At 41.4% G+C, this 22,037-nt stretch overlaps 1 protein-coding gene across 1 annotated transcript in view; it reads right to left on the bottom strand.

Moving 5' to 3' along the window:
- CTNNA1 (catenin alpha 1) overlaps nucleotides 1-22,037 on the bottom strand; it is a 218,260-nt gene that overhangs the window by 25,479 nt on the left and 170,744 nt on the right. The window contains exon 10 of the mRNA XM_036897096.2: nucleotides 16,344-16,436. Within this exon, the coding sequence (XP_036752991.1) occupies nucleotides 16,344-16,436 (93 nt within the window). The remainder of the gene's footprint in view (nucleotides 1-16,343; nucleotides 16,437-22,037) is intronic.

The following is a 22,037-nucleotide window of genomic DNA, read 5'->3' as shown; positions in this document are numbered from 1 at the left end:
AACTCGAAATGGATCAAAGACCTGCATGTAAGTCAGGAAACCATAAAACTCTTAGAAGAAAAAATAGGCAAAAATTTCTTGAATATAAACATGAGCAACTTTTACCTGAATGCATCTCCTCAGGCAAGGGAAACAAAAGCAAAAATGAACAAATGGACTACATCAAGCTAATAAGCTTCTGTACAGCAAAGGACACCATCAGCAGAACAAAAAGGCATCCTACAGTATGGGAGAATATATTTGTAAACAACATATCCAACAAGGGGTTAACATCCAAAATATATAAAGAACTCACATGCCTCAACACCCAAGAAGCAAATAACCCTATTAAAAAATGGGCAAAGGATATGAACAGACAATTCTCCAAAGAAGAAATTCAGATGGCCAACAGGGACATGAAAAGATCCTCCACATCGCTAATTATCAGGGAAATACAAATTAAAATCACGAGATATCATCTCACACCAGTTAGGATGGCTAACATAGAAAAGACTAGGAACATCAAATGCTGGCAAGGATGCAGAGAAAGGGGAACCCTCCTACACTGCTGGTGGGAACGTAAATTGGTTCAGTCATTCTGGAAAGCAATATGGAGGTTCCTCAAAAAACTAAAAATAGAAATACCATTTGACCCAGGAATTCAACTCCTAGGAATTTACCCAAAGAAAACAAGTTCTCAGATTCAAAAAGACATATGACCCCTATGTTTATCGCAGCACTATTTACAACAGCCAAGATATGGAAGCAACCTAAGTGTCCATCAGTAGATGAATGAATAAAGAAGAAGTGGTACATATACATAACGGAATACTATTCAGCCCTAAGAAAACAATTCCTACCATTTGCAACAACATGGATGGAGCTAGAAGGTATTATGTTTAGTGAAATAAGCCAGGTGGAGAAAGACAACTACCAAATGATTTCCCTCATTTGTAGAGTATAACAATGAACCAAAACTGAAGGAACAAAACAGCAGCAGATTCACAGACTCCAAGAAGGGACTAGCGGTTACCAAAGGGTAGGGGTAGGGAAGGTTGGGCGGGGAGGGAGGGGGAAGGGGAGTGAGGGTATCATGATTAGTACACATGGTGTGTGTGGGGTCATGGGGAAGACAGTGTATCACAAAGAAGACAAGTAGTGGCTCTGTAGCATCTTACTACACTGACGGACAGTGACTTCAATGGGGTATGGGGGGACTTGATGATATGGGTGAATGTAGTAACCACATTTGTTTTTCATGTGAAACCTTCATAAGAGTATGTATCAATGATACCTTAAAAAAAAAAAAATATCCCATGTTTAGGGGTAGAAACACTGACCTACTATTCACAAATTAATATGGAACAAAAAGTAGCTGAGAATAGCCAAAAAATCTTGGGGATAGAAACCAAGTACAATGAAGAGAGAGCATTAAAATATAATGTAAAGCTAAAGTAATCAGAACAAAATTGTCTGAAAACAGACCTTATCACAGAGTAGAATTCAATGATAAAAGAGATATCTCATATTAGTGAGGAATGGTACATTATTTTTACATTTGATGGGCTATTTGGAGAAAAAGTTACAGCCTCTCACTACATACTTCTGTTTGTGTGCTAAGATTGTTTCTTGACAATGTTAAATTAACAGTAACAAGACTAGAATAATATATTTATGCTTTTACTGAACACAAACAGAAATATTTATGTCTTAGAAAACTCTCCTAGGGGCGGAAGATGGCGGCGTGAGTAGAGCAGCGGAAATCTCCTCCCAAAACAGCATATATCTATGAAAATATAACAAAGACAACCCTTCCTAGAATAAAGACCAGAGGACACAGGACAATATCCAGACCACATCCACACCTGAGAGAACCCAGCGCCTCGCGAAGGGGGTGAGATACAAGCCCCGGGCCCGCGGGAGCCGAGCGCCCCTCCCCCCAGCTCCCGGCGGGAGAAGAGCAGGCAGAGCGGGAGGGAGACGGAGCCCAGGGCTGCCGAACACCCAGCCCCCACCATCCGGGCCAGAGTGCAGGGCCCTCGATACTGGGAAAACAGGGCAGCAAGAACAGTGAGCAGGCACTGGAGGCTGGGCGACTGAGGGCATAAGAAAAGCGCGCGACCATTTTTTTTTTTGCTGTTTTGCTGTTTTGTTTTGGCGAGCGCTTTTTGGGAGTTTTAAAGGGATAGGGACCCCAATACTACGGAAACAGGGCAGAAAGACCGGTGAGCAGAGGCCTGAGGCTGGCACCGGAGAATAAAGAAAAACGAACGACCACCTTTTTTTTTTTTTTTAATTAAAAAAAAAATTTTTTTTTCGTTTTTTTTTGGTGGGCGTTGTTTTGTTTTGGCGGGTGCTTTTTGGAAGTCTTAAAGGGGCAGGGCGGGTCACTTAATCTAGAGGTAGGGAATCCGGGATCTCTGGGCACCCTAACCCCTGGGCTGCAGGGAGCAGGGAGGCCCCTTACGGAGATAAATAGCCTCCCAGCAGCTCCTGCTCCAACGCGACTCCACCATTTTGGAGCAGCTGCCCGAGCCAGGCCACGCCCACAGCAACAGCGGAGATTAACTCCATAGCAGCCGGGCAGGAAGCAGAAACCCTGTCTGCGCGCAGCTGCGCAGCACAAGCCACTAGAGGCCGCTGTTCTCCCAGGAGAGGAGGGCCACAAACCAACAAGAAGGGAAGTCCTTCCAGCCGTCACTCGTCCCAGCTCTGCAGACTATTCCTATCACCATGAAAAGGCAAAGCTACAGGCAGACAAAGATCACAGAGACAACACCAGAGAAGGAGACAGACCTAACCAGTCTCCCTGAAAAAGAATTCAAAATAAGAATCATAAACATGCTGACAGAGATGCAGAGAAATACGCAAGAGAAATGGGATGAAGTCCGGAAGGAGATCACAGATGCCAGAAAGGAGATCGCAGAAATGAAACAAACTCTGGAAGGGTTTATAAGCAGAATGGATAGGATGCAAGAGGCCATTGATGGAATTGAAATCAGAGAACAGGAACGCATAGAAGCTGACATAGAGAGAGACAAAAGGATCTCCAGGAATGAAACAATATTAAGAGAACTGTGTGACCAATCCAAAGGAACAATATCCGTATTATAGGGGTCCCAGAAGAAGAAGAGAGAGGCAAAGAGATGGAAAGTATCTTAGAAGAAATAATTGCTGAAAACTTCCCCACACTGGGGGAGGAAGTAATCGACCAGACCACGGAAATACACAGAACCCCCAACAGAAAGGATCCAAGAAGGGCAACACCAAGACACATAATAATTAAAATGGCAAAGATCAAGGACAAGGAAAGAGTGTTAAAGGCAGCTAGAGAGAAAAAGGTCACCTATAAAGGGAAACCCATCAGGCTAACGTCAGATTTCTCAACAGAAACCCTACAGGCCAGAAGAGAATGGCATGATATATTTAATACAATGAAACAGAAGGGCCTTGAACCAAGGATACTGTATCCAGCACGACTATCATTCAAATATGACGGTGGGATTAAACAATTCCCAGACAAACAAAAGCTGAGGGAATTTGCTTTCCACAAACCACCTCTACAGAACATCTTACAGGGACTGCTCTAGATGCGAGCACTCCTAGAAAGAGCACAGCACAAAACACCCAACATATGAAGAATCGAGGAGGAGGAACAAGAAGGGAGAGAAGAAAAGAATCTCCAGATAGTGTATATAACAGCTCAATAAGCAAGCTAAGTTAGGCAGTAAGATACTAAAGAGGCTAACCTTGAACCTATGGTAACCACGAATTTAAAGCCTGCAATGGCAATAAGTACATATCTTTCAATAGTCACCCTAAATGTTAATGGGTTGAATGCACCAATCAAAAGACACAGAGTAACAGAATGGATAAAAAAGCAAGACCCATCTATATGCTGCTTACAAGAAACTCACCTCAAACCCAAAGACATGTACAGACTAAAAGTCAAGGGATGGAAAAACATATTTCAAGCAAACAACAGTGAGAAGAAAGCAGGGGTTGCAGTACTAATATCAGACAAAATAGACTTCAAAACAAAGAAAGTAACAAGAGATAAAGAAGGACACTACATAATGATAAAGGGCTCGGTCAAACAAGAGGATATAACCATTCTAAATATATATGCACCCAACACAGGAGCACCAGCATATGTGAAACAAATACTAACAGAACTAAAGGGGGATATAGACTGCAATGCATTCATTCTAGGAGACTTCAACACACCACTCACCCCAAAGGATAGATCCACTGGGCAGAAAATAAGTAAGGACACGGAAGCACTGAACAACACAGTAGAGCAGATGGACCTAATAGACATCTATAGAACTCTACATCCAAAAGCACCGGGATATACATTCTTCTCAAGTGCACATGGAACATTCTCCAGAATAGACCACATACTAGGCCACAAAAAGAGCCTCAGAAAATTCCAAAAGATTGAAATCCTACCAACCAATTTTTCAGACCACAAAGGCATAAAACTAGAAATAAACTGTATAAAGAAAGCAAAGAGGCTCACAAACACATGGAGGCTTAACAACACGCTCCTAAATAATCAATGGATCAATGACCAAATCAAAATGGAGATCCAGCAATATATGGAAACAAATGACAACAACAACACTAAGCCCCAACTTCTGTGGGACACAGCAAAAGCAGTCTTAAGAGGAAAGTATATAGCAATCCAAGCATATTTAAGAAAGGAACAGCAATCCCAAATGAATGGTCTAATGTCACAATTATCGAAATTGGAAAAAGAAGAACAGATGAGGCCTAAGGTCAGCAGAAGGAGGGACATAATAAAGATCAGAGAAGAAATAAATAAAATTGAGTAGAATAAAACAATAGCAAAAATCAATGAAACCAAGAGCTGGTTCTTCGAGAAAATAAACAAAATAGATAAGCCTCTAGCCAGACTTATTAAGAAGAAAAGAGAGTCAACACAAATCAACAGTATCAGAAACGAGAAAGGAAAAATCACGACGGACCCCACGGAAATGCAAAGAATTATTGGAGAATACTATGAAAACCTATATGCTAACAAGCTGGGAAACCTAGGAGAAATGGACAACTTCCTAGAAAAATATAACCTTCCAAGATTGACCCAGGAAGAAACAGAAAATCTAAACAGACCAATTACCAGCAACGAAATTGAAGCGGTAATCAAAAAACTACCCAAGAACAAAACCCCCGGGCCAGATGGATTTACCTCGGAATTTTATCAGACATAAAGGGAAGACATAATACCCATTCTCCTGAAAGTTTTCCAAAAAATAGAGGAGGAGGGGATACTCCCAAACTCATTCTATGAAGCTAACATCACCCTAATACCAAAACCAGGCAAAGACCCCACCAAAAAAGAAAACTACAGACCAATATCCCTGATGAACATAGATGCAAAAATACTCAACAAAATATTAGCAAACCGAATTCAAAAATACATCAAAAGGATCATACACCATGACCAAGTGGGATTCATCCCAGGGATGCAAGGATGGTACAACATTCGAAAGTCCATCAACATCATCCACCACATCAACAAAAAGAAAGACAAAAACCACGTGATCATCTCCATAGATGCTGAAAAAGCATTTGACAAAGTTCAACATCCATTCATGTTAAAAACTCTCAGCAAAATGGGAATAGAGGGCAAGTACCTCAACATAATAAAGGCCATCTATGATAAACCCACAGCCAACATTATATTGAACAGCGAGAAGCTGAAAGCATTTCCGCTGAGATCGGGAACTAGACAGGGATGCCCACTCTCTCCACTGTTATTTAACATAGTACTGGAGGTCCTAGCCACGGCAATCAGACAAAATAAAGAAATACAAGGAATCCAGATGGGTAAAGAAGAAGTTAAACTGTCACTATTTGCAGATGACATGATACTGTACATAAAAAACCCTAAAGACTCCACCCCAAAACTACTAGAACTGATATCGGAATACAGCAAAGTTGCAGGATACAAAATCAACACACAGAAATCTGTGGCTTTCCTATATACTAACAACGAACCAACAGAAAGAGAAATCAGGAAAACAACTCCATTCACAATTGCATCCAAAAAAATAAAATACCTAGGAATAAACCTAACCAAAGAAGTGAAAGACTTATACTCTGAAAACTACAAGTCACTCTTAAGAGAAATTAAAGGGGACACTAACAGATGGAAACTCATCCCATGCTCGTGGCTAGGAAGAATTAATATCGTTAAAATGGCCATCCTGCCCAAAGCAATATACAGATTTGATGCAATCCCTATGAAACTACCAGCAACATTCTTCAATGAACTGGAACAAATAATTCAAAAATTCATATGGAAACACCAAAGACCCCGAATAGCCAAAGCAATCCTGAGAAAGAAGAATAAAGTAGGGGGGATCTCACTCCCCAACTTCAAGCTCTACTATAAAGCCATAGTAATCAAGACAATTTGGTACTGGCACAAGAGCAGAGCCACAGACCAATGGAACAGACTAGAGAATCCAGACATTAACCCAGACATATATGGTCAATTAATATTTGATAAAGGAGCCATGGACATACAATGGCGAAATGACAGTCTCTTCAACAGGTGGTGCTGGCAAAACTGGACAGCTACATGTAGGAGAATGAAACTGGACCATTGTCTAACCCCATATACAAAAGTAAACTCAAAATGGATCAAAGACCTGAATGTAAGCCATGAAACCATTAAACTCTTGGAAGAAAACATAGGCGAAAACCTCTTAGACATAAACATGAGTGACCTCTTCTTGAACATATCTCCCCGGGCAAGGAAAACAACAGCAAAAATGAGTAAGTGGGACTATATTAAGCTGAAAAGCTTCTGTACAGCAAAAGACACCATCAATAGAACAAGAAGGATCCCTACAGTATGGGAGAATATATTTGAAAATGACACATCCGATAAAGGCTTGACGTCCAGAATATATAAAGAGCTCACACGCCTCAACAAACAAAAAACAAATAACCCAATTAAAAAATGGGCAGAGGAACTGAACAGACAGTTCTCCAAAAAAGAAATACAGATGGCCAACAGACACATGAAAAGATGCTCCACATCGCTACTTATCAGAGAAATGCAAATTAAAACTACAATGAGGTATCACCTCACACCAGTAAGGATGGCTGCCATCCAAAAGACAAACAACAACAAATGTTGGCGAGGCTGTGGAGAAAGGGGAACCCTCCTACACTGCTGGTGGGAATGTAAGTTAGTTCAACCATTGTGGAAAGCAGTATGGAGGTATATCTAAATGCTCAAAACAGACTTACCATTTGACCCAGGAATTGCACTCCTAGGAATTTACCCTAAGAACGCAGCAATCAAGTTTGAGAAAGACAGATGCACCCCTATGTTTATTGCAGCACTATTTACAATAGCCAAGAATTGGAAGCAACCTAAATGTCCATCGATAGATGAATGGATAAAGAAGATGTGGTTCATATACACAATGGAATACTACTCAGCCATAAGAAAAGGGCAAATCCAATCATTTGCAGCAACATGGATGGAGCTGGAGGGTATTATGCTCAGTGAAACAAGCCAAGCGGAGAAAGAGAAATACCAAATGATTTCACTTATCTGTGGAATATAAGAACAAAGGAAAAACTGAAGGAACATAACAGCAGCAGAATCACAGAACTCAAGAATGGACTAACAGGTACCAAAGGGAAAGGGACTGGGGAGGATGGGTGGGTAGGGAGGGATAAGGGGGGGAGAAGTAGGGGGGTATTAAGATTAACATACATGGGGGGGTAGGAGAAAAGGGAGGGCTGTACAACACAGAGAAGGCAAGTAGTGATTCTACAACATTTTGCTATGCTGATGGACAGTGACTGTAAAGGGGTTTATAGGGGAGACCTGGTATAGGGGAGAGCCTAGTAAACATAATATTCGTCATGTAAGTGTACATTAGTGATACCAAAAACAAAGCAAAAAAAAAAAAAAAAAAGGGCAGTTCCTGTGTGGTAACCTCCAACGAGTTCTACACAAGGGTATAAAGGGCATATAAAAGTGTAGGCAAAGGGTCTGTTTGTGTTTATACAGAGGATCAAAGCCTAATTGGGCTACCCCGAAAATGAACTAAGATACGATATGAAAAAGAACTTCCAACATCTGCACTCTCTGGAAGACTCATGCCAGAAGATGATCATCAAAAAACCCCAACAAAGATCCACGCACTGCTACAGCTGTAGATGCACTCATCCCACCAGTTCCTGGACTTGCCATGGGAATGAGGAAGGAGATATCTAAGCTGGCCTGTGCATACAGTAAAACAACAAAATTGGACTGGATCTATACTGTTGGAACTCAACCAAGAATTTGGAGAAGTGCAAATTGTAGCGCTCCAAAATCTTACAACTACAGACTATTTACTGTTAAAAGAACATATGGCATGTGAACAGTCCCCAGGAATGGGTTGTTTTAATTTGTCTGATTTCTCTCAGACTGTTCAAGTTCAGTTGGACAATATCCACCATATCATAGATAAGTTTTCACAAATGCCTAAGGTGCCTTAATGGTTTTCTTGGTTTCACTGGAGATGGCTGGTAATTACAGATATGCTTTGGTTATGTAACTATACTCCTATTATGTTAATGTGTGTGCGCAATTTAAGTAGTAGCTTAAAACCTATATACGCTGAAGTTACTCTACAAGAAGATATGTCAAAGAAATAATCAATCTTCCCATGTTTTCTTCCGCCTGCTACTTCTATAGCTTTTCTTCTTCCTTCCTAATTACAACCCTTAAATAGAATTCGTGCCTCATATCAAATTTACCGAGTATCATAACTCCTCCAAGTGGTAAAGATACCTCAAGACAAATGCTGGGCATAGAAGCCACAGGGCATAAATATGCAAAGAAGTAAAAAGCTAACCTTTTCAAACAATAAGTCTTCTCTCTCACTTACCAACTCTACATTTCCCTGTATGGCCCCGGAAGATGACTGGTTAGCCAGAGACGGGTAAGATTCCTCAAGGGAGGAACAACCTAAGACAGGCACAGTCGCAGGGGGGCCATCAGGTGAGAAATTGGGGATCGAGGTGAGGCTTAGAACCTCACCCCCCCTGTTCTGAGAGAAATCTTCTGCATACGTAGATGTTTTATTGCCCTGGTCTAGCTTGGATTAACACATAGTCTACAGGCACACACCTGATCATCTACATTTGCTCTCTTACAACACTAAACTATGTTTTCTACCTTTATCTTGTATCTACCTACCACTTCAGCATTTTATTAAAAATAATAATAATAAAGAGAGAAAAGTGGTATCCACATATAAATCAAGTATAAAAACCAAATGAGTATTCATATTTGAACTGACTGTTTAGAGTTCATAATGCATGAGCAAAACCGAAAGCTTCTGTGATGACTGCCCTTGTACTGTTCACCATGTAACTTATTCATTATGTAAGAATTTGTTCTACATGTAAGAACTTGTTTGTTATGCCTCAAAAGATTGGAGACTGACGAAAATTAGGCTTGGGGTGGATTAATGATTGTGCATTGAGCATTGACTCTCCTATACAGAATTTTATTGTCGTTAACAACCATTTGATCAATAAATATGAGAGATGCCCTCACAAAAAAAAAAAAAAAAAAAAAAAAAGGACAGACTTCCAATGGTAAAATGAATAAGTAACCGCGATGTAATGTATAGCATAAGGAATATAGTCAAGATATTGTAACAGCTTGGTAGGGTGATAGCTGGAACCTCGAATTATGTATATAAATGTTCTACCACTGTGTTGTACACTTGAAACTAATGTAATGTAATACTGTGCATCAACTACCCTTCAATAAAAAATAATTATTTAAAAAAAAAAAAAAAAAAGAAAACTCTCCTTTATTTCCAAATAACAATGGAGGAAGTCAATTTATAAATCTGACTATGTTATTTGTGTATTTAAGTATATATGAAAGATGAATTAACACAGTGCTAGGTAAATCAGTAAGGCGAACATCAAAATACCAGTAGAAAAATTAGGGAAGGACACACACAGCTTATCAAAGGTGAACTACACATGACTAGGAAACAAAGAGCAGGAAAAGTTTATTCTCTCAGAGATATGCAAATTCATATAAGTTAATATTTTTGTTCACTAAATTTGCAGAGTCCAAAACTAGGCACTACCAACACGAATGACAACTTCTAAAACCTCCAGTACCGTGTTGAATAGGACATCCTTTCTGATGGTAGAGGGAAAAGTACTCAGCCTTTTCACCGTTAAGTATGATGTTATCGGGCTGAGAAATTCTCTTCTCTTCCCAGTTGACAAACTGTTTTTGTCAGGTCTGGATGTTAGATTTTGTCAAGTATTCTGTTTTCTCTCCACCATTCTGGCTATTTCTTCTCTGTCCCTTTTGCTGTCTTTTCTTCCTCTAATGTTAGAGATCCTCAAGGTTCAATCCTCTGCTCCTTCTCTCCTCGTTCTACACTCCTCCCACCTGTGAGCCATTTCAATGAGCTTCAGGACTTCACATACCACCCATCTGCCAACCATTCCCACATCTCTTACCTAGACCACTCATGCTAGCCCCCAACTCACAGCCAGCTATAGACCCAACAGCTTCACTCGGATGTCTTGGTTATTTCAAAATAAACATGTCCAAAATAAAACTTATGATTTCCTGCCCCCAACAATGCTGAATGGGTCTCACTTTAAAATTTTTCATCTCTCAACCTGCAGTGAACTCAGGGCTGGGGAGAGCAAGGCAACTACACTTCCTTAGGCCAGTCTCTTCCTGTCCAGACTAGACTCTAGAAGAGTAATCATTTTACAACTCCGCTTTGAACCTAAGCGCACCTCTGCCAGCAACCTCGCTCTCAGCTTCTAACTTGGCTTCCTATTTTAATGAGAAGATAAATGCAGTCCTAAGAGAATGCCTATAGATTCCTATCACCACATCTACCCAACTATCTCCATCTATGCCACATAATGTTTTACCTCTTTTTAATTACAGAGGCTCCTATTCATGCTACCACCCAGTGTCTACATAATCCTTATGTAAAACTTGATGGAGCTGTGAACTTGATATACACTCCATGCCCTTTTCCCTTCTTGAACTAACTCCAGCCAAGCCTCTCCCTCCTAAATTTCTTTCGTCCAAGGTCACTTGTGACTCTGTGTTTGTTGCTCAATCCAAGGATTAATTTTCAGTTCACAGTCTACAACCACTGACATGAATAATCACTCTTCCTAGAAACACTTTCCTCCTTGCCTTCCAAGAATCGGCTTCTGGTGTTCTTCTGGTCTTAATAACCCTTCAAAGTCTCCTTTGCCCAAACTCTTAAATGGTAGAGAACCCCAGTTTTAGTTTCCAGACCTTGTAATTCAGGTACACTCACTGCACTGGGGACCTCACCCAGGTTCATGCTTTAAGCATTATGCATGTGCTAACGAATATCACATTTATACATCTTGTCTGAACCTCTTTCCTGAACTTGACTTTGTATCTTACATGTCTAATAGGTACCACAAAATTAACATGTCCAAAACTGAGCTCCTTAGCTCTTACTCCAAACCACTTTTTCCTGTCAAAATAAATGACAACTCCATCCCTGCAGCTAATTGGGCTCAGAACCCTGAAATTTTCCCTCTTCTCTTTCCCCTCCAACTCACATCTAATCTTTCAGTAAATCCTACCTTCAAAATACATCCAGACTCTAGCCAGTGCTCACAACAACCATGGTACTCTTGCCAGAATTAGTATCAGCACCTCTGTTTTGGTTTCCTTTTGCTGCTGTAACATTACCACAAACACTGTCATGATTAAAACAACACAAATATATTACCTTGCAGCTCTGGAGGTCAGAAGTCTAAAATGGGTCTTAGAGAGCTGAAATCAAAGTGCCAGCACAACTATTTATTTTAGAGACTAGGAGAGAATCCAGTCCTTGGCTTTTCCCACTCCAGAGGCTGCCCACACTCTGCAGCTACGTGGTCACATCACTCCAACTCCTATTTCTATCACATCCACTTCTTGGACTCTGACTCCCCTACCTTCCTCATATAAGGAAAGGCCCCTTGTGATTATACTGGGACCCATCTGGATAATCTAGGATAATCTAACCATCTGAAGATCCTTAGTTTATTCACCTCTGCAAACTCCCTTTTGTCTCGTAAATTAATTTCTCTCAAAGAAATAATCACAGGTTTTAGGAATTAGGAAATGGACATGGAAGGGGTGTGATGTGTGGTTTATTCTGCCTATCACAGCTGCCTGAGGGTTTTCTCTGCTGCTGTACTTCCTCACAGAAGTCAGAGAGACCTTGTTAAAAACGTAAATTAGATCGTGTCAATCCAGTATTCAAAAACCTTCACTGGCTTCCCATGCCACTCAGCGTAAAAAGACAAAAGCCTTATTAGCACGTCCCTCCACCACCCAAACTCCTGTTAGACATATGACAGTCTTCCTCAAAGCCTCTGCATCTGTTATTCCCTCTGCCTAGAGTTCTCTCTCCTCAGACACCCTCCATGGTTTGCTCTGCCATCTTTAGGTCTCTGTTAATACATCACTTTCTCTGTGAGGTCTCTCTCAACCATCCCAACCATACTATTTAACACACACACCAACATTTGTGGGAGAAGCTAATGCAGTGCTTTGAGAGAAATTTGTATCATTAAATGTTTAAGTGTTATGCTGGAAAAGAAGGTCTCAACTCAATGATCCAAAAGCTTCTAACTTTAGAAACTTGAAAAAGAAGGGCAAATTAAACCCAAAGCAAGTAGAAGGAAGACAATAGAGTAGCAACTGGTGAAATACAAATTACCAAAGCTCACTCAAGAATAAACAGCTAAATTCCTGATTTCTATTAAAGAATTTAAATTCATTGTTAAAAACCTTCCCACAAAGAAATCTCCAGTCCAGATGGCTTTATCGGTAAATTCTCCCAAACATTTAAAGGACTAATACCAATTATACACTTTTCTAGGAAGGAGAAGGAAAAGCTTTCCAACTTCTATGATATGGAAACCAGATTTTAAGAAAACAAAACAGACCGATACCAACATGCGAGCCTCCCAAGGAGACTGCGCTACCTCTGGGGGGCTTGCTATCTGCCCACCCATCAGAGGGGGTGGACAGGAAGGAAGGGAGATACAGAAAATGCTGGGAGAAACTTTTAGTCAGAAGCATCTCCTTTGACCATTTCTACAAAACTGCTTTGTAGGAAAGGTTACAGAGGATCAGAAGTGGAAAAGAGAGGTGAGTCAAAGGCCGATGGTCTTCCGATTGTGAAGTGAGAGATGAGAGAGAGCTGAGGAGGCAGGTGCCCTGGCTGGTAGGCCTTGGCTGCTCTTTAAGAGCTACGTACTTTCTCACCACCTACAGGCCAGGCCTGTCTGGGCTAACCACGAAAATGATTAGTATTCCCACAAGCACAATGGAAGCAGCAGCAATCTGGAAGATAAATCTAAGGAGGGAGAAAGAATTGACAATTTCGTAAGTTATTTCCCAATTTAGTTAGTGAGAAGTACAAAAAGAGAAATGTAGATAAGTAGTGGCTTCAATATGTAATTCACCCTTGTATAGATTTCCAAGAAAGGCCATGCATTAAACCAGGCTATATGAAATTATAAAAATGCCAAATTTGTATTAATTTAAAAGTACAATGCTCATTCTCAGAAATGAACTAAGAAAAATAAAATATTAAGTGAGATCATCTCCAAAGTGCCCTCCTTCAATTTTAAAGACTTAACTGTCATAAACCTGCCGTTGGCCGGGTTTTCTTTTTCTTTTTCCTTTACTCCTGGGCCAGCACCAAACAAGTTGAAAAACTGAAATATCTGAAGCAGCTAACATGGACTAAGATGTGGGAACATCCACAAACAAGACAATGTTGGGGATATGTGGGGTACAGATTCAGGTCTTCCCCCAAACAGTTTGTTTCCCCTTGTAAGTGTGTGAGGCTGGGGCCCTCTGCTCAGATGGAGCGGGTCTCTTTTCTGATGAACGGAGTGAGACAGTGCCACCTCCGAGGAGGAAGTCATATCAGGACAGACCTACATCCCTTCTCACTCACTGTTAACAGCAGCAAATCACCAAGAATGTGGGGCTTTTTTCCCCAAGCAACAAAATGGTTACTTTCAGCTTACTTCCTTTTTAATTCAACTTTAATCTCTCAAATATTTGAAGGTACAGTCACTTACTTGCTGAAAAATTAGTACTTTGTAACAGAATTTTCCATTTCCAAAAGTTAATCTGCTATTGGGTGAACTTAAAAATGAGGTAGAAAACTTCTTTAGAGGTTCCATCTTTCATCTCTCCCCTCAGAAATGGTGTGAGGCACCAAAATAGCCTGGAAAAACACAACAGACTCCATTCTGTGGACAGACGCTGACAGAAGCCTCAGAGTAAGAGTAAGGAGAGGTCCTCTGAGCATAGAGCACATGGGCCAGGGTAGGCCAGCTGCAGCTCCAAGGAGAGCCTGGCTTATCTTCAAAGAATTTCAAAACTGTACATTGGTTACCAATCATTTAAATTTGAGACTTGACAGAAAAAATTGAACTGCTAACTTCTCTTAGAAATTATGGAAGGATCTAGCAGTGATGGGCTGGAGTGAAGCCGCAGGTGCCTCCTTTAGAAACGGTGCATAACGCCCAATTTGCCATGCATGCCTGCAAATGCCCGATGTACTCCAGCTGCCACCGAACCTGCCGCCCTGTTTGTGAGCAGGGGCAGGAATGAGCCTAGGTGAGAACCTGGGAGAACAGTCACTGCTGAGTGTGGTGTGGACACTGTCAAAGCTTACTTCCCGAGGTCTGTTTAGGAGGAGAAATAAAACTACAAATGAGATAGAGAGATGCTGCTTGCTGATGGCAAACTCAAACGTGTGCGCCATGGTCCAGCCACATATGATCGGTGCACACCATGATTCTCTTTAGGGCCTATTAGACTCTCCATGTGGTTTTTTCCCCCTAGGCTTTAAGATCACATATATAAATACTCTTGGTAGGTGTGGTCAGTGTATGTTACCATCTGTTTCAACCAACATGTAAAAGCACTGTACTTTTCTAGAATTTCAAAACCAAATGGAGAATCAAAGACATTAAAAACAAAGCATTGACAGGGTAAAATGGCAAATCTGAGGAAAGAACACCACATTTTTAGAAATCTACTCTAAATTTATTTTATACAACTTGGTCATCCTTGAATGTTCTGGAGGTAATCCCATCCACTGTGTTTTTTATTCTGTACAGTCACCAATCACTAGCATATCTCACGACTGATTAAAGCTGGGGCATCACATAATGTGGGCAACTGGCCCATCACACTAGTATTTAGACAAAGCAATTCTCACTGGCAAACTAATCACATGGTTCAGAATGAGAACAAACGCCCCACCTAACCTGTGTACCAGATTATATAACCGGACTTTACTTACTCTGGTCGCCTATCTTGCGTGTCAGGAATTACTTATATCAGAGCCAAATTACTGGTCACAGTATATTTTATAAGTGGTTGTGGAGATAACTAGAAACTTCCCTCCTGTGACCGCCATCCTTTTATTCAGTTCCTCTACTTTATTCCCCTTTTATTTGTTGCAACTGCCATCTGGCCGGACATTCAGAGTGGCAAAGGTAAATCCTCAGGGTGTGCCCAGGAGCATTCCTTACTTGGGAAAATCCGAGGGCGGCCTATTCCACCGAGACAGCACTTATACGGCTCAGAAACCCCTGTGACCAGCAAGGAGCTTCTGGCCACACAGACGGGTCCAGATTCCCTCACAAAGGCAGGCAACACATGCGCACTTAACAACACTGCCGTTCGTCCTCATACTTCAGTCTTTCTAGACTCCCAGGCACTTACCCTAGCCAGTTTCCCAATATGCCGCTATAAATGCAGAAAAGTTCTCAAGCTTTCACTTCAGTAGCTGGCTGAACTGCCTTATTAATACCTGTACCGTAAGGCTGCTTTAGGACTTCACAAAGAAGGGGTTCTAGCTTTTGAATCTTGTTCCCTCCAAAACAGACCCAAACACCAGGCTTCACGATGGCGCATAGGCAGGTAGTTACTGTTTTAGGCCTGCAGGGTAACTGCTGTATTTCAGGACTGCCCAGTGTTGCAGATGGCCCTCTCTCAAGGAGGCGGCAAACAGTACAGTGTGGTCACTGCCCACCCTCCATGTGGCAGCAGTGGAGGGCTCTACACATTTTTAATGAAGGGCAGGGGAGAATAACACACATAACCCTGAGGAAATGACTCTTGAAGTTTAAGTTTTTCAAGCTAAGTGGAATCTGGATCAATGTTTTGTCTCTAAGACCCCATCTAAAATTCTAAAAACATAAGTAAGAAAATAAACCTCTTGTCACCCTAAGCAAAATCCAATTTGGTGGTACTTTACCTGGGGGCAGAGGGCCTCTAGCTGGCTCGCAGACATTCGAACAAGCTTTACACCTTCTTCATTATTTGAGATGGAACAGGCCAAGTTGGCAACCTAAAGGAGGAACATCATAAAAAGATCGTTGAAGACTTTTCTCTTTTGACTGCAAGAAAAAACAAACATATGCCAACCCCCACTGTGACCTTTCCAGAATAAATGTCAAAAGTACCAATGTTATTTTACCTCTCACTGACTGATTACATGCCATGAAGATAAGTTTTTTAGCTCCATGTTAAGGAAATTATGCCTTCTTATTAAGACAGGTTCCACTGAAGCTGGTGACAGAAATCGGGAAGACCCTAGGGTCTGCAACTCATAGGCTTTACAGGGGCTCCTAACCAGCCTGAGAGCAGTAACTTCAGAAAGAGGTTCTCCTGGTGTGCAGTACTGTGGGCAAAGCTAAGGAACTAAGGGCCCTGGGAAAGAACTGTTGGTATCCTCAAATAAAAACGTATATTGCAGTTGTTCCTGAAGAAAGGAAATGGAAATTCTGAGTTGCTGTTCTTATTTGACAGGTAGGTGGATGCTTACTTTAAGCCAAGATGTGTTTTATTTGAACACAAGACTATCTGTCAAATAAAAAACCAGCATTAAGACACCACCAAGATGGATCTGAGGCCATCCTCATTCAAAATGGAAAAGAAACAAGGATGACATCCCACAGTTAAGAGCAAAACCATCCTTCAGATGGGCTCTCCAAAGGAACGACAACTGGACTCTTTCCTGAATAATGCTGCTTCATTTGAACTAAAATCTTTACCCTCCCAGCCAACCGTCTCGGTGATACTGCTCATGTAGACAGAAACAATCTTTCCAAGTGGCATCATACGTCCTCTGCTGAAGCCCTAGTTGTGCTGAAAATGTAGCTCTTTGGCGACTGCTAGGGATGTGATCGCTTATCCATGTTTGTAAATGAATAGGCTTGCCAATTCCATTAGCAGTACCACATACCAAATGAATACACAGTGCTGAGACACATCCTTCCCCCAGTTGCAAATTGAGTTATGAATGATAGAGGCGTAGGCAGTTGAATATCAGAGGTACTTTCTGAGAATTTAAATGCCAGAGTAAACAAGGGCAATGGCAATAACCTTTGATTTTCACTCCTCCACCCAACGTAAGCACATAAAGGCACAAGAAAAATTACATACTATTATGGCTGTTGTTTGCAGTGTAACAGTTAGGGATTATCAGCTTCTGTAAGACTGCTAACAACCAGAATCCTGCAATGCCTAATCACAAGGAGAAACAAAAGAACTAACACACAATTTAAACATAAAATGTAAGAAAACTGAAAATTAAGTCAGATCTTTAATATTCAGGGGCCTCCACAATCACATAAAGAAGCACATTTATACTCCCTGAAGACTGTAATCCCACTTTCTAATGTCAAGTAGACCTGGACAAACAGACACTTCTCTTCATGATGACATCTATGGAACTGACTGTAGATTTCTGTTTGTTTAAGAATTACAACAAAATATGAACTAATAAGCTACATTTTGTAGAATATAAACCTTTTTTTAAATTAAGGTATCATTGATATATAATCTTATGCACAAGTTTCACATGAGCAACATTGTGGTTACTACATTCCCTTCTATTGTCAAGTCCCCACCACATATCCCACAACAGTCACTGTCCATCAGCGTAGTAAGATACTACAGTCACTACTTGTCTTAGCTGTGCTACCCTGCCTTCCCTGTGCCCCCCTATATTACGTGTGCTAATCATAATGCCCCTTAATCCCCTTCTCCCTCCCTTCCTACTCACCCTCCCCGGTCCCTTTCCCTTTGGTAACTGTTAGTCCATTCTTGGGTTCTGTGAGTCTGCTGCTGTTTGGTTCCTTCAGTTTTTGCTTTGTTCTTATACTCCACAGATGAGTGAAATCGTTTGGTACTTGTCTTTCTCCGCCTGGCTTATTTCACTGAGCATAATACCCTCTAGCTCTGTCCGTGTTGTTGAAAATGGTAGCATTTGTTTTCTTCTTATGGCTGAATAATTAGAATATAAAGTTAAAAAAAAAAAAAGTCAACCCTCATATATACATTTTATACTACACTGAAGAAGCTTAAATTAGACACATTCATGATTCTACAACTGCTATGCTTCATTTCCTTGAGAAGGCATTTTGAAAAACAAATACAAAATCTGAGGTTGATTACTAAAGTAGCAGTATGGGGACTAACAGAGATCCCTGGGGAGGTTAGCATAATACCAACAGCCCTGCCCACCCTACCATTAGGGAGGCCAGCTATGTTGGATTTGGGAAGATCTGTCACTATGTTTCTGCCTTCTGCTCTATTGGGTCACTACTAGTACAATTTTATTTCATATTATAGCCTCCCAATTATATGAATCTGCAAAAAGTTATCATCTACTACTTATCACACACAGGAGAGCAGTGTGTGGCTAAGGCCAAATGGCTGACTTCTATCAACCTTCTGTCCTATTTCCTGATATAAATCCTAACAAAAAAAGGTTATGGGAGGCTTATTCCTTACATTAAAACATACTGGGGGCGAAGATGGTGGCGTGAGTAGAGCAGTGGAAATCTCCTCCCAAAACCAAATGTATCTATGAAAATATAACAAAGACAACCCTTCCTAGAATAAAGACCAGAGGACACAGGACAATATCCAGACCACATCCGCACCTGAGAGAACCCAGCGCCTCGCGAAGGGGGTAAGATACAAGCCCCGGCCCCGCGGGAGCCGAGCGCCCCTCCCCCCAGCTCCCGGCGGGAGAAGAGCAGGCAGAGCGGGAGGGAGACGGAGCCCAGGGCTGCCGAACACCCAGCCCCAGCCATCCGGGCCAGAGTGCAGACACAGTGCGTACCCAGGGGGCCCTGGATGCTAGGAAAACAGGGCAGCAGGACTGGTGAGCGGGTCCCTGAGGTCGGCGCCCAGGGGACAAAGAAAACCGAGTGGCTTTTTTTGTGTGTGTGTGAGTGCTTTTTGTTAGTCTTAAAGGGACAGGGACTCCAAAAACGGATCGAAGCCCTGGGATACTTAGTTCAGCAGCAGGGATTCAGGGGAACTCTGGGCACCCTAACCCCCAGGGCAGCAGGGAGCACCGAGGCCCCTCACGAAGATAAATAGCCTCCTGGCTGCTCCCCCTCCAACACGGCTCCACCATATCGGAGCGGCTCCCTGAGGCAAGCCACGCCCACAGCAACAGCGGAGATTAACTCCACAGCAGCCGGGCAGGAAGCAGAAGCCCTGTCTGCGCGCAGCTGCGCAGCACAAGCCACTAGAGGCCGCTGTTCTCCCAGGAGAGGAGGGCCACAAACCAACAAGAAAGGAAGTCCTTCCAGCCGTCACTCGTCCCAGTTCTGCAGACTATTCCTATCACCATGAAAAGGCAAAGCTACAGGCAGACAAAGATCACAGAGACAACACCAGAGAAGGAGACAGACCTAACCAGTCTTCCTGAAAAAGAATTCAAAATAAGAATCATAAACATGCTGACAGAGATGCAGAAAAATACGCAAGAGAAATGGGATGAAGTCCGGAGGGAGATCACAGACGCCCGGAAGGAGATTACAGAAATGAAACAAACTCTGGAAGGATTTATGAGCAAAATGGATAAGATGCAAGAGGCCACTGATGGAATAGAAACCAGAGAACAGGAATGCATAGAAGCTGACATAGAGAGAGATAAAAGGATCTCCACGAATGAAACAATACGAAGAGAACTGTGTGACCAATCCAAAAGGAACAATATCCTTATTATAGGGGTACCAGAAGAAGAAGAGAGACAAAGGGATAGAAAGTGTCTTTGAAGAAATAATTGCTGAAAACTTCCCTAAACTGGAGGAGGAAATAATCGAACACACCACGGAAACACAAAGAACTCCCAACAGAAAGGACCCAAGGAGGAAAACACCAAGACACATAATAATTAAAATGGCAAAGATCAAGGACAAGGACAGAGTTTTAAAGGCAGCTAGAGAGGAAAAGGTCACCTATAAAGGAAAACCCATCAGGCTATCATCAGACTTCTCAACAGAAACCTTACAGGCCAGAAGAGAATGGCATGATATATTTAATGCAATGAAACAGAAGGACCTTGAGCCAAGGATACTGTATCCAGCAAGATGATCATTTAAGTATGATGGAGGGATTAAACAATTCCCAGACTAGCAAAAGTTGACGGAATTTCCCTCCCACAAACCACCTCTACAGGGTATTTTAGAGGGAGTGTTCTAGACGGGAGAACTCCTAAAACTAAACAGATGTCACCAGAGAAAATAAAATCACAGCAAAGAAAGCAGATCAACCAAATACTAACTAAAGGCAAAAAAATAAAATCAACTACCCACTAAAAGCAGTTAAAGGAAAAACGAAAGGGCACAGAATAAAACAACCAACATAGAAAGAATGGAGGAGGAGGAATAAGAAGGGAGAGAAGAAAAGAATCTCCAGACAGTGTATATAACAGCTCAGTAAGCGAGCTAAGTTAGGCAGTAAGATACTAAACAGGCTAACCTTGAACCTCTGGTAACCATGAATCTAAAGCCTGCAACAGCAATCAGTACATATCTTTCAATAGTCACCCTAAATGTAAATGAACTGAATGCACCAATCAAAAGACACAGAGTAATAGAATGGATAAAAAAGCAAGACCCATCTATATGCTGCTTACAAGAAACTCACCTCAAACCCAAAGACATGTACAGACTAAAAGTCAAGGGATGGAAGAACATATTTCAGGCAAACAACAGAGAGAAGAAAGCAGGGGTTGCAGTACTAATATCAGACAAAATAGACTTCAAAACAAAGAAAGTAACAAGAGATAAAGAAGGACACTACACAATGATAAAGGGCTCAGTCCAACAAGAGGATATAACCATTCTAAATATATATGCACCCAACACAGGAGCACCAGCATATGTGAAACAAATACTAACAGAACTAAAGGGGGAAATAGAACGCAATGCATTCATTTTAGGAGACTTCAACATGCCACTCACCCGAAAGGATAGATCCACTGGGCAGAAAATAAGTAAGGACACAGACGCACTGAAGAACACACTAGAACAGATGGACCTAATAGACATCTATAGAACTCTACATCCAAAAGCAACAGGATATACATTCTTCTCAAGTGCACGAGGAACATTCTCCAGAACAGACCACATACTAGCTCACAAAAAGAGCCTCAGTAAATTCCAAAATATTGAAATTCTACCAACCAACTTTTCAGACCACACAAAGGTATAAAACTAGAAATAAATTCCACAAAGAAAACAAAAAGGCTCACAAACACATGGAGGCTTAACAACATGCTCCTAAATAATCAATGGATCAATGAACAAATTAAAATAGAGATCAAGGAATATATGGAAACAAATGACGACAACAACACAAAGCCCCAACTTCTGTGGGACGCAGCGAAAGCAGTCTTAAGAGGAAAGTATATAGTGATCCAGGCACACTTAAAGAAGGAAGAACAATCCCAAATGAATAGTCTAACATCACAATTATCGAAACTGGAAAAAGAAGAACAAATGAGGCCTAAAGTCAGCAGAAGGCAGGACATAATAAAGATCAGAGAAGAAATAAACAAAATTGAGAAGAATAAAACAATAGAAAAAAAATCAATGAAACCAAAAGCTGGTTCTTTCAGAAAATAAACAAAATAGATAAGCCT

This window comes from Manis pentadactyla, chromosome 13, assembly GCF_030020395.1.
Source record: "Manis pentadactyla isolate mManPen7 chromosome 13, mManPen7.hap1, whole genome shotgun sequence".
Lineage (NCBI taxonomy): Eukaryota > Metazoa > Chordata > Mammalia > Pholidota > Manidae > Manis > Manis pentadactyla.
This window is presented reverse-complemented; position numbering and strand designations above follow the sequence as displayed.